The sequence below is a fragment of the Dendrobates tinctorius genome, unplaced genomic scaffold, assembly GCF_039654945.1.
Source record: "Dendrobates tinctorius isolate UK_male_01 unplaced genomic scaffold, ASM3965494v1 ptg000059l, whole genome shotgun sequence".
NCBI lineage: Eukaryota > Metazoa > Chordata > Amphibia > Anura > Dendrobatidae > Dendrobates > Dendrobates tinctorius.
In genome coordinates this window covers 18,467,865-18,484,044 of record NW_027361727.1, presented here as the reverse complement: position 1 = coordinate 18,484,044, position 16,180 = coordinate 18,467,865, and the positions used below count along the sequence as shown (strand labels likewise).

General features: G+C 45.3%; 1 protein-coding gene across 3 annotated transcripts in view; it reads left to right on the top strand.

Annotated features, from left to right (window-relative positions):
• The window catches only part of ACTN3 (actinin alpha 3), an 82,198-nt gene that overhangs the window by 50,795 nt on the left and 15,223 nt on the right, over window positions 1-16,180 (top strand). Inside the window, exons 1-3 of one of the 3 annotated variants that reach the window (XM_073578495.1) lie at window positions 3,466-3,484; window positions 4,449-4,535; window positions 5,980-6,067. In XM_073578495.1, coding sequence (XP_073434596.1) covers window positions 4,472-4,535; window positions 5,980-6,067 — 152 coding nt within the window. In that variant the 5' untranslated portion in view covers window positions 3,466-3,484; window positions 4,449-4,471. Of the gene's footprint in view, window positions 1-3,465; window positions 3,485-3,521; window positions 3,543-4,448; window positions 4,536-5,979; window positions 6,068-16,180 lie in introns of those variants that run through there. The other 2 variants (XM_073578494.1, XM_073578493.1) reach the window with 2 other exon arrangements.

Genomic DNA, 16,180 nt, shown 5'->3' with positions numbered 1-16,180 from the left:
GGGCCGGAAAACTCGTGACTATTGTAGTAAAATATTCAAGACTGACAGACAAGGAGAGAGGTGGAAGTGTAAAGCATTTACAACTTATATCCAAAGAGAGATTCCCATCCTGAACATGGATATGGTATAAATGTGGGTCCAACCAATGGGACCTGTATAAATCTCTGGTCATTAATCTTTGATCTAGTAATTAATATAAATTCCGACCACCTTTCCCTTGGCAACGGGCCCCCTTCTGGAGACAGAGCCAGGTCTCATTGGTGGTACTTGCATTTATTATACCTTTATGGCATATGACATGTTTACTAGATCAGAGGAATACACCTTTAAATTTAATTCAATAACGCTGATAAAAAAAAAAATATTTACGGCTATCAGTAGAAACAGCAGTTTTTCTTACAGTCACCAGGTTTTGGCTGTAATTTGAGTTGCACTATGTAGGGGAAGAAAGCCCGATTCCAGCGATACGTTACTTGCTGGTCTGCATGCCGTCATTCTGATACAATCACAGTTTTCTCTACTGTAGATCTAGAAGGGCTCTGAATGCTGAGCCCTGAATAACTCCACCCACACCACTGATTAGTGGTGGTGATCGGGGTTGGACTAGGAGGCATGAGACACCTAGTCCTGGTATGATAACCTCCTGCTGATAAAACACTGATTTTATTGAAACAGAAGCACACAGTATAGAACACATTGCTGGAATCAGGGTCTCTGCGCCTACATCATGCTCCTCTCATATTACATAGCACAAACCTGATGACATATTACCTTTAAATAGTAAAAACTTTTAATAATGTTAATCAGGAAACTTGTCTGTCTTTGAAATCATGTGCATTTGTGCAAATAAATGGGGTCATACATCCAATTTTGTATTTTTATTAGATTTTTTAAAGTTCTAACAAACACCAGAGCATTGTAGACATATAGTGCATGCTGATATGAAGGTGAGTCCATATTACATACCTGGAGCCCAGAGGTGGTGCTGGGACACAGTTCTTACCACGCCACTTCTACGTTCATCAACATCGGCGCTAGCTGCTCCAAAATAACTTCCAACCTACCGCGACTGCTATACAGGGTCAGAAATGTTTACAAATATTTTAGATTTTCTGCTGTTGGTTGCAATTTGCACACAACTTTTTTTTTGCCATAGTCACACGTGTATGAGTGTGCATCTCATACCTGGGGTTATGGGATGGAGATGGAGTCACAGCTCTAAGGTTGGTACTATACGGCGACATATGATGTGTGACAACAGCTCTCTGCAAGCGAAAGGCTGTCATGCCACATGCGTCGCTCCAGCCTTAGAGTTATGACTCCATCTCATCCCATAACCTCAGGTATGAGATTTTACAAACAAATGCACGCAACTTGTGACAGAGAATCAAACACATGTGGAAACATTTCGACTCTGGGTTGCGGTCGCGTTCCTTATTAGATGCCCCATGACTCCAGTATGAGAGTTACACACAATGCACATATAATAGGAATGTATACTGTATATATGAGCACTATAATTCTGTTCCACTTGAAACTTAAATTTTATTTTGTGCAGTGAGGCATGAAACTTTAAGAGCTCCTTTCACCTCTTCTTATATGTTATACTGACCACTTCATAATAAAGGGGCTAAAGAGATGAATAAAACATAGTTTTACTTTTTTAATTTCTCCTTTCCACTGCAGAGATATTGCCTCCTAAGATTTAAGTCGCCTAATATTCTAATTTTTCCTTTAACTAAGAGGGTGGTAACAGAGATTATTCTATGGGGGCGTTTTATTTTTTCCCCTCTATGAGGCTACCTAATCATAAGGAGGCAGCATCATACAGGGGGAAAAGTAAACGCCCACAGAGAAAATCAGATTCAACCATTTCAGTATGATCTGGTGAGACTGACTTGTCTAACCTTATCACACTGAGATCTCATGCTCTTGGGTTGCCCTCCCAGGGCTGTGGGGTACTCGGTACCGGGCCGGTGTCAGTGGGATGTGTCACAGCGGCGGTGACCCGGTCAGTGGCCATGGGCGCCCAAGTAATGGGGAAATTGAAATGTGGAATGTGGTTAAATGAATAGTTTGAGACGCCACCTGTGGTGTTCGGCAAGGGAGGTGTTAAGCCAACGCTGCCTGCAGATCCACTGGGACTGATGGTATGGTGCAGCAAAGATGAAAAAGCTACCCACAGGTGAAGCTGTAGTCCCAGGGCATTGTAGATGTGGTTGGCACGGAGATGTAGCGCTGAAGTTCCTCTCAATTCTCTTCTACTCTCACTCTTCGTATGGCAGACAGCTGTAGCCGCTATTCCTCTCTTGGCTCACTCCGTGCTGTTGTGCCTCCAAGTGTTAGATGGGGGTAGTACATTTACATCCTCCTACTCCTCTGGTGTCTGTTGTAGGACCGATAGTATCCATACAACCGTGGAGACCAGGCTCCAGTTCATGCGCTCCCACTGGAGATGAGCCTTTCCTCTCCGCTCGATCTCCGCGCTTCTTCCCCAGGTCTGCACACGTCACCCTCCTCAGACTAACTGACCACTCCTTACTCTTGGCCCCCAGAGAGCACTCCTCCCCTTAATTCCGGTTCAGAGTCCCCCCTGCTGGCCTGGAGTGGAACTGTGTTGCATGTATAGGTTAACTGCGAGAGAGACCCTTCATTGCCTCCAAGCCTGGCATTACCCTCGCCTGGAGGAAGGCAAAGCCACTGTGGCGGCCACACTCCTGGGGGGCGCCACACTCTATCTTTTAATCCACTCCTATTTGTTAGGCAGTTTCTGTCCTTCTCCACTCTGCCAGCACTATAAACATGCATTGTGCTTGCCATTGTCGAACGGCTTGCCTGGAACTGAAATCCCACTTCTTTGTCTTCCTTTATTCAGATTTACAGAAGTGTAGGAGAAGAGGAGCAGAGAGACATAAACCTATACCCACTTCCTGTAGAGAAACAAAGCCCCACCCCCACTTCCTGTACAGAGACAAAGTCCCACCCCCAGTTTCTGTACAGAGACAAAGCCACACCCCCACTTCCTGTACAGAGACAGCCCCACCCTCACTTCCTGTACAGAGACAAAGCCCCACCCCACTTCCTGTACAGAGACAAAGCCACCCCCCACTTCCTGTACAGAGACAAAATGTTAGGCGTCGGATTTCTGTCGCTGCACAGCGAGAATCCTGAGCCTTACTTCCAACGGTCTCCCATTCTTCTCCAGCCACAGAGGAGGTTGATCAGCAAACTCGTCGGTCCAGGCGCTCTCCCCAGACCAGCTCCGTGGGTTTGCTTGCTGCTGCCACCTCTGGCACAGCTATGACAATACATGCTGCTCAGCAGCGAGATTCTCCAGGGTCTAAGTCCCCATGTCGGGCCACTGAGCATGCCCGTGGAGTGATCTCCCATTGGAGATCAAAGGTCACGTGCTCAGGTCCTGCTCCAGTTCGGATTGGCCCATCCGAGAAGCCAGGAAGGTCCCAGACGCTCGCGGCTATAAAAGGTTCGCATGGCCGCTCGGCGATGCGCTAGGATAAGACTGTATTTACAGACTATGTGGAGTGAGTGATGTATGCATGCATGAATGTCTCTGGTGAATGACTCATTAAGAAACCCCTACCCTTGGTACGCATGTGTTGTGCAGTCTAGCCTGCTAGCACCCAGGCTTAGGTGTAGGTAGGACAGAGGTTGAGTCAGGCATCAGTCCTCACCAGGGACTCGGCACACCTCAGTGCACGTGCTCCATAGCCAGCGTCTATAGCGGCGTTCGCGGCAGCGACGCCGCGCGTTCAGTGGGCCTAGAAGGGCTCTAACCCCGTGTCCTTGGGGTAGAGTTCTGTGGCCATACACTGTGCGCTCTTTTGGCCGGGCTCTGTGAGCTTAACAGGCTCCGGCATCTATGTTCAGCAGTTGTGCGGCTCTGTGCAGTAACAGAGTTCGCCCCTGTTCACATTGGGTGACGTAACCCACGTGTGACTGGTTTCACACCGCTTAATTCTTCCGCCATTACTTAGCAGCAGTGTTCCACCTCTGCACGGTGGACCCCGGGCTGCGAACGCACCTACTATTATTTTATAATTTGGTGCGTTCCGCCAGCCCTAACACAAAGTCACACCCCCACTTCTTGCACAGAGTCAAAAACCCGCCCCACTTTCTGTACAGTTGCTGCCCCAACATATTGTAATTTTTTTCGGCATCTCTGCTGCTAGAGACGGATTACGCTTGACAATGAACAAGCAGGTTAGAATGGTGATACCTAGTGACCAGAGATTTAGAGTAATTTTTTGGGGGGGAAATAACATAAATTTCAAATAGAGCGATTTGCAGATTGTCACTTTATCACAATATCTATTAAATTTGATCAAGTTGTCTGAAAATAAAGTGGCCATTTAATGAAACACATACTATTATACAGGATAAATAATTGTGTCTTATTTACAGATTGATTATGTTCTTTCTTTCTTCAGAAATTGTTGATGGAAATTTGAAGATGACCTTGGGTATGATTTGGACTATTATCCTGCGTTTTGCTATTCAAGACATTTCTGTTGAAGGTAAAATTAATACATTTCATTCCTTATGTTAGACGAGTTTGGTTGATTCTTTTTTTTGTATTTGTAGTTTTTTAATTTTTTATGTACTATCATGGTACATGAAGCTGAAGGTTAAAATCACTTTTACCATTGATCACTACAATACAAGTCTATGTTGGTCACCAAAGGCATGCTGCTTGAAAAACATTACATACATATCTTCATTTCTGTTAGTCGTCCATGCCAGCTTAGGCTAGTTTCACACTAGCGTTTATGAGCGCAGCGACGGCCTAAGCACGGCCGCCGCTAAGCCCCGCCCCCGCCGGTAGCTCCGCCCACCGGCGCTTGACGCTGCATGTGCCCTGCGTCCCCTATCTTTATCACAGGGGGCGCAGGCCGTGCGCAGTATGTGTTTGGCGGCGCATGCGCCCTTTTGACGGTGCGCCGACCTGCGCCAAACGCAACCTGCTGCAGTTTGGTTGTGTCGGCGCACCGTCAAAAAGGCGCATGCGCCGCCAAACGCATACTGCGCACGGCCTGCGCCCCCTTTGATAAAGATAGGGGACACAGGGCGCATGCAGCGTCATGTGCCGGTGGGCGGAGCTACCGGCGGGGCGCGGCAGGGGGCGGGGCTTAGAGGCGGCCGTGCGCAGGCCGTCGCTGCGCTCATAAACGCTAGTGTGAAACTAGCCTTAAAGGGGTTTTCTGGCATTAGGCTACAAGTCTGCAGTCACTCTATGTGACTGCAAACTTGTGAATCATCATATCATGCGTACTTCTCGCTGAGAGGATTCTCTGGTGCCGGGAATGGGCATAATGCATACTTCTGGCCACATTCAGACTAGACGTGTCCAGCCTCGCTCAATACACTTGCACTGAATGAGGCTGCGCACGTCTAGTCGACATGTGACTGCATGAATGCAAATAACATACTTGCGGTCACTTGCCGCCGATACCGGAGAATGCTCACAGTGTGCTCTGAGTGCTGTGAGGATTTACAAGTCTGCAGTCACGTAGAGGCTATGACCGGACAGTCCTTTAAGTTGTTCCTACCCTTAAAGGGGATGTCTGGTGAAAACAAGTTATTACCTATCCGCAGGGTAGGTGAAAACTTACTGAACTGTGAATGTCTGACTGCTGGGACCAGCACTGTTCAGCAGAACATGCAATTTTGTATCTCCGATGGGGCACTTTTATCCCCATTACAAAATACTTTGCCCAACTGCCAATCCATTATTTCTGTATGACTCTGCTGAGTGCAGCACTCGCCAGCTCCTTGTGGAATAAAAGGGGTGGCGGTCAATCATCCAAACTGCAGCTCCATATAAATGGAGATAAAAGTGCCAATCTGTGCGGGTCCCCCCACAATCAGTAAGTTAGCACCTATCGATCACTTTTTTTTTTTTCACCAATTAATAGTTCTTTGGTTGCTCCTGTTTTATTACATTATTATATTATTGTCCAGAAACATCCGCTAAAGAAGGATTGCTGCTCTGGTGCCAAAGAAAGACTGCGCCTTACAGGAATGTCAACGTGCAGAACTTCCACATCAGGTAACCTAAGATGAAATAACAACAAATTTCAAATATTTTGCAGCAATATAAATGTTTGGAAAGGAAGCGAGTATCATATTGGCCACAGCAGGAGATTACACCAACAACAGGGGCTTCTGTAGTATATAAGCCTCCTGTGTAACATGATGACAGCTGGGATCTAGCCATAGAAAATCCCTCGCTGGTGTGCGCCAACTCGCCAGTAATTGTGAAAGCAATGTATTCCTTTACATGTCATTTAGTACATGCTCAGAAGAATTATTCTTTTTTTTTTTTAACTATGTTATTATTTTGACTTTTTTTTTCTGTTCATTGCAAAATCTACTTTTTCTTATCAAAACTCTGGATGTGATGATCTAGTTAGATAGTCTTATTGGGTAAAAGTATATGCTTTGGTTAAAAAAAAAGTAGTAATTTTTGGCCAATTACAGAAGACTATTAAAGAGCAACATATAAGGGGGTCCCAAATAAGGTCCGTATTCTAATTCCAAACACTGCACATTCTACAGTCAAGTAAGAAAATCCTAAATGTAAATAACAGCCCTGCGTGCAAACAAGAGATGGATTCCCACGCCAAAGATTATAATCCCATCATTATGGAACACAGTTTGGCCACCAAGGACAATCGGAGATGACAATCGGAGATGACCCCTTCACTTTCTAGTGTAGGTACGTGTGCCGACTGGGGGGATGGTCCCTTTTTCGCCGCGAACAGACTGGAGACAGAAACCGGTGTACGTTCAACAGGTCCTCTTTATTGGTCGTCCTCCTGACGACCACAGCAGCACGACAGCTTCTGTACACACAGGCCCGGGTACATTTCACCTTTTTTCTGTTTCCTAAATTGATGTCCCTCGCGGTTCTATCGCTGTAGCTGCCCTAGGCCTACCACCAAAGTGCCTCGCCTGTCCGAGTCCGTCCGTCTGGTACTCCCAGGCTTCCTCTGTCTTGTGGCTCTCCTGTCATGACCATCCCGTTTCTCCTTCCAGTCCCTCCTGGAGTTCTTCCTCTCTGTCTCTTCCTCCTTCAGTCTCCTCCTCTGCTGAACTCCTCCTCCTGGACTGGCTTCCTTCTGGAACTCTCTCTCCCTTTTTATTCTCCTCTGTTGTGAATTCCCTTGCTTGGACTTGAGCCGGAGCTCCCTCTGGTGGTTACTAGGAGTAGTGAAGCTGGCCAGGTTGATGGAAGTTTGCCACCTGACGATGATAATTGGGAATCTGGGATTACTGGCTGGGAGCATGTAATTGAGCAGGCTTCCCTTGGTGGTTGCTGGTAATTTCCTCCTTGTGCATTTGGAGTTCTTTTGTCTCCTACCTGATCTGCATTGTTCAGTTAAGTGATTCTTTTGCTAATCCTTTGCATCTAATCTGGTTGTGCCTTTTTTTTTGCTTTCTGCTTTGTTGCGAGGGTTCAGTGTACTCCCTGCTGGGGGGCAGCGCTGGGCCCTGCTCCATATGTTACAGCTTGTGTCAGTTTGTTCAGTCCCCTGTTATATCAGTATCTTTTGCTTTGATTCCAGTTTACACCAGAGTGCTGATCTAGCGGGAGTGAGGTCATGTGGCCTCAGGTTTTTCGTATTTCAGATGTGTTGGATTTTTTAGGGTTTTTTGCTTGATTGCAGACAGTATCTTTTCTGTCCTGTCCTGTCTAGACAGCTTGGGCCCAATCATTTGCTTAGTCTATTCTCTGCCTGTGTTTGTGTCTCATCTGGTCTCACCGACAATATATGTTTGGGGGCTATCTATTCCTTTGAGGATCTGCTCCAGGGCAGTTTAGATTTCACCTTTCTGGCTTTAGGCTTAGTTAGTTCTCCGGCTGTGCCGAGGAGTCTAGGGCATCGTAGGAACGCTCCACGGCTACTGCTAGTTGTGTTGATAGGATCAGGGGTCTACAATCCGCTTAGTTACCAAACCCTCTGGTTTCCTGGTGGCTTAGCTTGTTCCTGCCATCCTCCTCGGTGACCCTTTCACAACACCCCTCCCTGGGAAGTCCCCTCTCGAGTCCCCGTAACTACGCCCACCATGACTATGCGGTTTCCTAGCCTTAAGCTGCTGTTAAGCCCTTTCCTCACTGCTCTCTGCCTCCATCTTGTGGCCAAACCGTAGTACTGCACTGGCTCCCTTTTCCTGCTGTGCTTGGTCTCCCGCTAGTGGTCAAAGCCCAGTACTTTACCATGTTTCACTGTCTCTAGCTTTCTCCCCACATACATAAACACCAGTTCACGTCAAGTACTTTTACTGCAGATCTTGCATTCACCTTCCTGCTGCAGACAGGTCCATAGGTCAGTCCACTACCCTACACTAGTAATACAGATTATCGAAAGAGGGCGCTACTGACTGGGAACCCAACACTCAATAGCAAAGGGGATGTGAAAGCAAAAGACTGGTTGTCCGCTAGCCAAAAACCCCCTAGTAGTCCCATGGACTGTCGTTATGACATATCACTATCATAATACTGTGCCAATCAGTTAAATAGCTGTGAAAACTATCAGGCAGTAAAATTCACAAGTTTATGGTTGCCACAGACTCAGGATCGAAAGCCATATTGATGGGGTTAATCCGTGTGTGGATCTGAGTTATCCAATACAGTTCACTTCCACATCGGAGGTGATTAGTACAAATGATGCACCGACCACACACACCTGCAAAGACACGTGATCAGTACAGAAGGTCTCAACAGGTTGCCGGAGTCGTAACATCATTGGCACCACACATCTCCGATGTAGAAGTGAAAGAGAGATGGATAACTCCTTTAAGCTTCAGATTTCTTCTGCAAGTCTTCTGAAAAAAAATCCATGGTGGAATGTCCATGCGAAATCCAAATGTCCTAAAATTGAAATACTAGTTCGAAACTTTTTGGATACGATCACAAATTTGTTGTTTTTACTATTTTTCCTACTTTAGCTATGTGCACACTCAGGTTTTCAAGGAGTTTTTGGAGCAGAAACTGAGTGGAAACTCTTCAAATCCTCCTGAAAAACTCAAAAATCCACAAAATTTAGGGGTTCTTTTAAGGTGCAGAAGGCAGTAGTCATGGTTGAGAGGCTGTTGTGTTCCCACACCCTGGCACCCTACAGTAAAACAGTGTCCTGATTCAATACATGTGGTGCGTAATACTCATGTTTAGGTGACAGTATGGGGCACAAACTTTTCTGTTCTCAAAGTCCATAACGCAGCATGTTTTCATATCATCCACTGTTCGCTCGCCCTGAGCTATCCCTTTCTTAACTGGCATCTCCGGCCCCTGGGATACTCCATGAGGCTCCTCAGCTTCAATGAGTCACGCTCAATCTCCCTTAGGTGATACCCCGTCCAGCTTCCTGTCATAGGAAGATATTGAGGCATGCTTCTCAGTGCCTTGGTTGGGCCGTAGGTCCCGGATGTTTCATCAATATCCGCTGAAGTTTGTGGCTGACGTTCCTATGCTGTTAAACAGCCCGTGCACTTCGTGCCCTCCAGCCCTATGGCCTCAAACTACTGCTATCTCTCCTCTCAATCTAATCTCTAACTCTAGCTGCCACTAATCAATAAGTGCTCCCATTAACTAACCCTTCCCCCTCCCATGTTGGGGTTGTTCCTGAATGTCTGTTTCTATCCTGTGCATCTTACTTCCTACTTCTAGTGTGCCTTCAACTGCACCTTTCCCTTTCCTAACCTATACCAGATGCTCTAGATATACCTATGTCCTATACTTATCCCTAGATTTTCCCTCTATGTTACACATAAGAAATTGTTAGGAGTCAGATTTCTACCTCTTCTATGTTGAAATCTGGACCCTTACATTCTGCAGTCTCCTGCGCTGCTGCAGAGGAGATTGCAGAGGAGAGTGCCCTGCGGCAACTCTCTCCAGAGGCTAAGTCCTCTGTTCCCTCAACTGAGCATGCTCACGGGATGAACTCCCATTGGAGTTCGGGAGTCAGGTGCTCAGGTCCTGTGTCGAATCCTATTGGCTCCTCTTGGAGCCTTGGAGATTTCCGGAAGGTCCCGTTTGGTATAAAAAGTGCGCATGACTGTTCCGCCATGTGCTAGTATTTAATACTTGCTGCTGTATGTATGTTGATGGATGCTTGGACTGGTGACTGACTTAAGAAACCCCTTCCCTCTGATAATACGATTGTATGAGTGTTTGGGATCAGGCCAGTAGCAGCGCCTGCGCCAGCGCGCTTATGCTCCATCTACCTCAGCAGCTAGCGTCCAGCATCGCGCTTGCGATATAGCGGTGCCTTATTTGCGGCTCAGTTCACGCTGCGCTGCCGTTGCAGTACTGCCGGGCGTTCGCAGTTGCGACGCCACAAACCTTATTTTACGGTAGGTCTAGACGGAGTAGTCCTGCTGTCTAAGGCTACTCCAGTGACTCTTAATACCGTGTCTGCCTCGCTGAGAGTCTGTGACCTTGAACAGACTCAGCGTTTTGTATTTGCTTTTTTGCCTGCAGCTCTGTGAGCACAACAGAGCTTGCCTCAGTGCACATAGGGTGCAGTTCAACCCTGTGCACATTTCCGCCATAGTGCTCTGCCTCTTTAGCAGCGTTTTTTCCATCCACCGCACGGTGGACCCCGAGTGGCGAAGGCACTTTATTTATTTTTTATTTAGTGTCTTCCGCCACTCCTAACAGAAACATTATACATTCATCATATTACAATACATTAACGTTGCACATTAGTGCCTATAAGGTTCTATGCACAATAAAACCACATTACTCATAAAATACAACTCACGAACGTTATCTTTGGGGGGAGAGGCGTATGACTGTCCCTGTCACACCATTACATTCTGCTCAGTTTCTGCTCTTAAAACGTTATAAAAAGACTCTATGTGCACATACCCATATTGTATCTTTACACAAATTTAAGAGAAAATCTTTTTTAACTCTATCACAAGTTGTGGGTTGGGTCTTATGTACATAGAGATTTTTGAGGAATTTTTGGAGCAGAAACCGTTTGGAAACTCACCAAATCCTCCTTGAAAACTATGAGTTTCGGTGTATTTAGTGCTCCAAAAACCCAACAAAAAGTCTCTTGGCACATATAGACCAACTTTTACCTAGCGGTACAGAATGACAGATTTACTAGGTGCCAAGGATCTAAAATCTTTACACATTCTTTTTTCCCAATACCCCGGATCAAAGACAGCCCTCCATTCCAGTCCTTACGTTATGTGACTTTGGCTGCTGTAATAAGCTCTGCCTCATTCTGTCAACCCTCCCTGGAATCTGCTTAGGAGAGGAAACTGCAGGGTGCATCTGCTGACATCAGTCAGGACACCTATTTTTACTCCACGGTGTGGCTAACATTCTCAGGGATGGCAGAAGACAAGTAAAATTGCACTAAAATTATTCACAGCCTAAAAGTGTCTAAGAAGAACACAGGATGCTAAAAGTTCGGGCACTCTTATATTTATTCTTCACTTAAAAGTCAGTGAGAAGAGAGAATTCTTGAGAAACATCATCGGTATTGAGAATGAAATGGTTTTCTGTGACTTTAAAGGGGTTCTAAGGTGTAAAGTTTCTCCTTATGTAGAGTGACAAGCCAGGCCTGGCATGTCAGAGTGAGGAGACTTATAGGCCATGCATGCTCCTATGGGAAATTAAATATGCAAATTGCCTCTCTAGAGAGGACGAGGACTTGAACTCTAGAGCCACCTATTTATCCTAAGTCATATGGCAAGGCTTGATAAAGGGGCTACATTGACTTTTAGGATTGTAACTTCCGAAAGGTGGTGCTAGAGTTTGCATATTTAAAAGTGGTTGCTTATCAAATGGGTAGCACTGCAAAATACTTGTAGAAGTATTGCAATTTATCCCTCAGTAAAAATCCTCTCGCGAGAAAAAAAGGACATTTAATTTGATAGCGAGCTGCTCATTTCCTAGGTCACTCGACCACTCATGTAGGTTATCAGAGGCGGCCAGTTTCCTACGCGAGGAGTGCAGCGCTTTTAAGCTCTTTGTCATAGAGCTTGCAAGCGCTGCTTTGACACTGGCTAATTCAGCTCTGTTACCTCTGCGCTACTCCGGTGCTGCAGACATAAGGCCGCCTCTGCTTGCTGCATTAGAAAGCGTATGGTTCGGTTGCCTAAAAAACAGCCAATTCCTGCATGTGTTGCGTCTGTCAAACAGCCACGAGACACGCAAGCATATTTTTCGAACATGCAGAAGACTGTTATGATTGGGTCACAGAGGAAAGCAAGACCAAGCTACGCCAAAGAAAACCAGAGAGGTTGGCAACTAAGCGGATTGCTGACCCCTGATCCTATCCACACAACTAGCAGTAGCCGTGGAGCGTACCTACGATGATTCTAGACGCCTCGACACAGCCGGAGAACTAAATAAGCCTAAAGCAAGAAAGGGGAAATCTAAACTGCCCCAGAGAAGACCCCAAAGGAATACATAGCCCCCAAACATATATTGTCGGTGAGACAAGATGAAAACACAAGCACAGGCAGAAAAATAGACTGAGCAAACGATGGGGCCCACACTAACTAGACAGGACAGGAAAGGAAAGACTCTGTCTGCAATCAAGCAAAAAACTATGCAAAAAATGCCCAACACGTCTGATAGAAAAAATACTGAAGTCACTTGACTTCGCCCACTATATCAGCACTCTGGTATATTCTGAAAGCAGAGCAAAGAGAGGCCAATCTAATAAGGGACAATAAGAAATTGGCACAAGCAGTAACATAAGGATGAAAATTCAGCACATCCCCAGCCGGGGCAGGCTGACTACACAAAACTGAAATAGACAAAACCAAATCAAATGTGGACAATAGCAAAAGAACACTTAGCTTGAGCATGCAAGGACTGAGCTGGAAACTAAGGCCTCAGGAGGCAGGAAAAAATCACCAGCAGGGATAGAGGGAGTCGGCTGTCTTAAATCCAGTCAGAAACTCCAGATGTCCAATCCTCCTCCTCATTATCAGGTGGCAGGCCTCTGTTAATTAGATCAGCTCCATTACCTCCTGTAACCACCAGAGGGAGCCTGGAAAGAGTCGCTACCCCTCTGTCAATATAACCAGCTCCACTACCTTCACTAGTAACCAGAGGTAGGCCAGAAAGTGAATTCACAACAGAAGACACTCAGCACATGAGCATGCTCAGATAACACCTTATCCCAGCATGTTCCCTCCACTAATCAGCTGATTGAAAATTCTGTGGCTAATCAGAAATGGCACAGCGCCATTCATTGTGTATTGGCCATGAGTGGTACTGCAAGCTCCCTCCCATAAAAGTGAGAAGAGCACTTGCAGGACCATTCATGGGACGGAGCTGTGCCACGTACGGTGAGCCGTGACACCTTTAGTCAGGTGATCAGACTTCACTAATCTGATATTGATTACATACAGTATAACAAGGACAGATCATTAAAATTAAAGTCCCCAAAAATCCCTTTAATTAAACTGTGTCTAAATGACAGGCTCTGTGTCCTCATCTTATGATATTATATTAGATCATATTACCCAACGAATCAAGTATTTTTAATTCATATTGGATATCAGGGCTGAACATAGATTAGTTGCAGTAATATATTAATACAATTTAATAGTTTTATGATCTATTACTATTAATAATAATAGTAATAATAATAAATTAAATGTATACATACCTATGAATTTCTACTTGGATGGCTGATCCCGCTGACTTTAACATTTATTGGGGTCTTTGGTTGTTTGCTTTCAGTAGATAAAAATTACTTTTAAAGGGAATCTGTCACCCCTTTTTTCTTTTCAAATACTTTTATTGGTTTTCAGTAATTAAACAGGGTAAGGGAAGGAAGGGAGGAAAGGGAATGGGAAGTAAAGAACCTTGTACAGGTACGGAAAAAATTTAAAACTAGAGAACCCACAAATAGGCATTAAATGGCATATAGCAAATATCAACATAAAAGGAAAAGAAAATCGCCAATCCTTATTATGGTGTCACCCCTTTTCTCGACTATGAGCTGCCAGCACCGACATCAGGGGCTTATCTACAGCATTCTGTAATGCTGTAGATAAGCCCCTGATGTAACCTGAAAGATAAGAAAAATGAGTTATATTATACTCACCGGAGGGCGGTCCGGTCCAGTCCGATGGGTGTCGCGGTTCCTGTCCGGCACCTCCCATCTTCTAACGGTGACGTCCTCTTCTTTGCTGCCTGTCATGGTTCCGGCGCAGGTGCACTGCTCTGCCCTGTTGAGGGCAGATCAGAGTCCTGCAGTGCGCAGGCGCCGGGAGAGGTCTGCAGTATTCTGCTCTACCCTCAACAAGGCAGAGCAGTGCGCCTGCGCCGGAACCATGACAGGCAGCAAAGAAGAGGACGTCACCGTTAGAAGATGGGAGGTGCCGGACTGGACCGCGACACCCATCGGACTGGACCGGACCGCCCCCCGGTGAGTATAATATAACTCATTTTTCTTATCATTCAGGTTACATCAGGGGCTTATTTACAGCATTACAGAATGCTGTAGATAAGCTCCTGATGTCGGTGCCGGCAGCTTAGTCGAAAAAAGGGGTGACAGATTCCCTTTAAGTAAAAAAGTAAAAAATAAAACCTTTTATTTAATATTTAACCTATTTTTTTTTTTAAAGAAGCAAAATCATAATCCCAACGTAAAAGTTGCATTTTTTTCCACCACTTTGTAACAGTTATTACTGGTTTGTCTTTTTTTTAATAATTGACAGGGATTTATTTGCAAATATATTTGTAATATTTTTATTATAATGATTTCATATTGTACTGTTTATTTTCAGTTTTACTTAATTTTATGTATTTCATAAAAAAAAAAAAAACAACCCCCAGAAAATGCTTTTTTTTCTTGTATTATAGCAAACCCAATGACAGGTAAAACAGCCCTGACAAGTGGTAACGCTCACCATCATGGTTTTGCTGGGTATAGATAGATCTGGCAGCGTGATCATGTGATATGTCACCTGTCAATCGCTTGCTCGCTGGACCCAATGGAAAAAATGCCTCTATTGCAAATACAACACTGCGCTATAAGTAGGGGGATGGCAGAAATTCTAAAATACCTTTCTGCCTTCTCTTCTATGCAAATATATAATCTTCAACGAGAAAGGACACAGGGTCTTTAATGACACCCAGAGGAGGTAAAAGTCTTAGATGTCAATCAATCAACACTATAAAGAGCCTTGGCACCTGACTTATGATATAAAGCCAAAACTTGAAAAGGAAAAAAACTTCCATTTGTAGACAGATGTATTAGAGGTGTTGCCGCTCATCGGAGCTCTTTGAAGGCTCAATGTTGACTTTGAGGAGTGCTACCTCCAATACATGGTGTAAGAAACCTTGTTCTCTTCCAGTGCAAAGAAGTTATTTGCATATTTTTTACATTTTCAAAGGGAGTCATGCCAGACCTATAAGTCTTCTTACACTAGCTATTCCCCCTTAGACCACCAGTCAGAGGCCACTCACCTAGCCAAATCAGATCTCCTGCTTTGCAATAAGGAGGGGCAACACCCTAAAACACGTGTCTGCCTATGGAGTTTCTGGATTGGCTTGTTATCCTAAGTCATGTGGCAAGACTTGTTAAAGGGTTGATAAGGACATTCAGGATTACTACAACTTGAGCTCTGGCAGCACCAGAGATCAAGTCCTCTTTCCTCTAAAAAGGCTATTTGCCTATTTAAGCTCCCAGAGGAGTATTGCATGGCACATAAACCTCCTTACACTGGCTTGGTGCTCTCGTCAAATGGAAATGTTCCCCCTTAGACCCTCAATAGGAAGCTTCTCACCTAGCCGGATCAGACCAGAGGCGGGGCAACACCCTGAAACACATGTTTGCAAATCGAGATTCTGTTTTCCTAAGTCAAGGCTCGTTAAAGGGGTTGTCCACTACTGGGACAACCTCTTCTCAATCTGAGTGTTTGCCCCTGTTAAAATTAAAATGCTTATACCCACCTTAGATGCTGGCGCCGATGCAGCAGTGTCGGCACTCATGAGGTTGATATGTCACGTGAGCCCTTAGCCCAATCACCGCTTAGTGTCACTGGCCCCGCCATTGAATAAATCGAACCTCAAGAGGAAGTCAGAGAGCAGACGCAGTCCTGACTTCATGCTAGTCTTCAATTTGTCTGAAGGTGGGGACAGTGACGCCAGCGGTGATCGGGCTCAGGTCACATT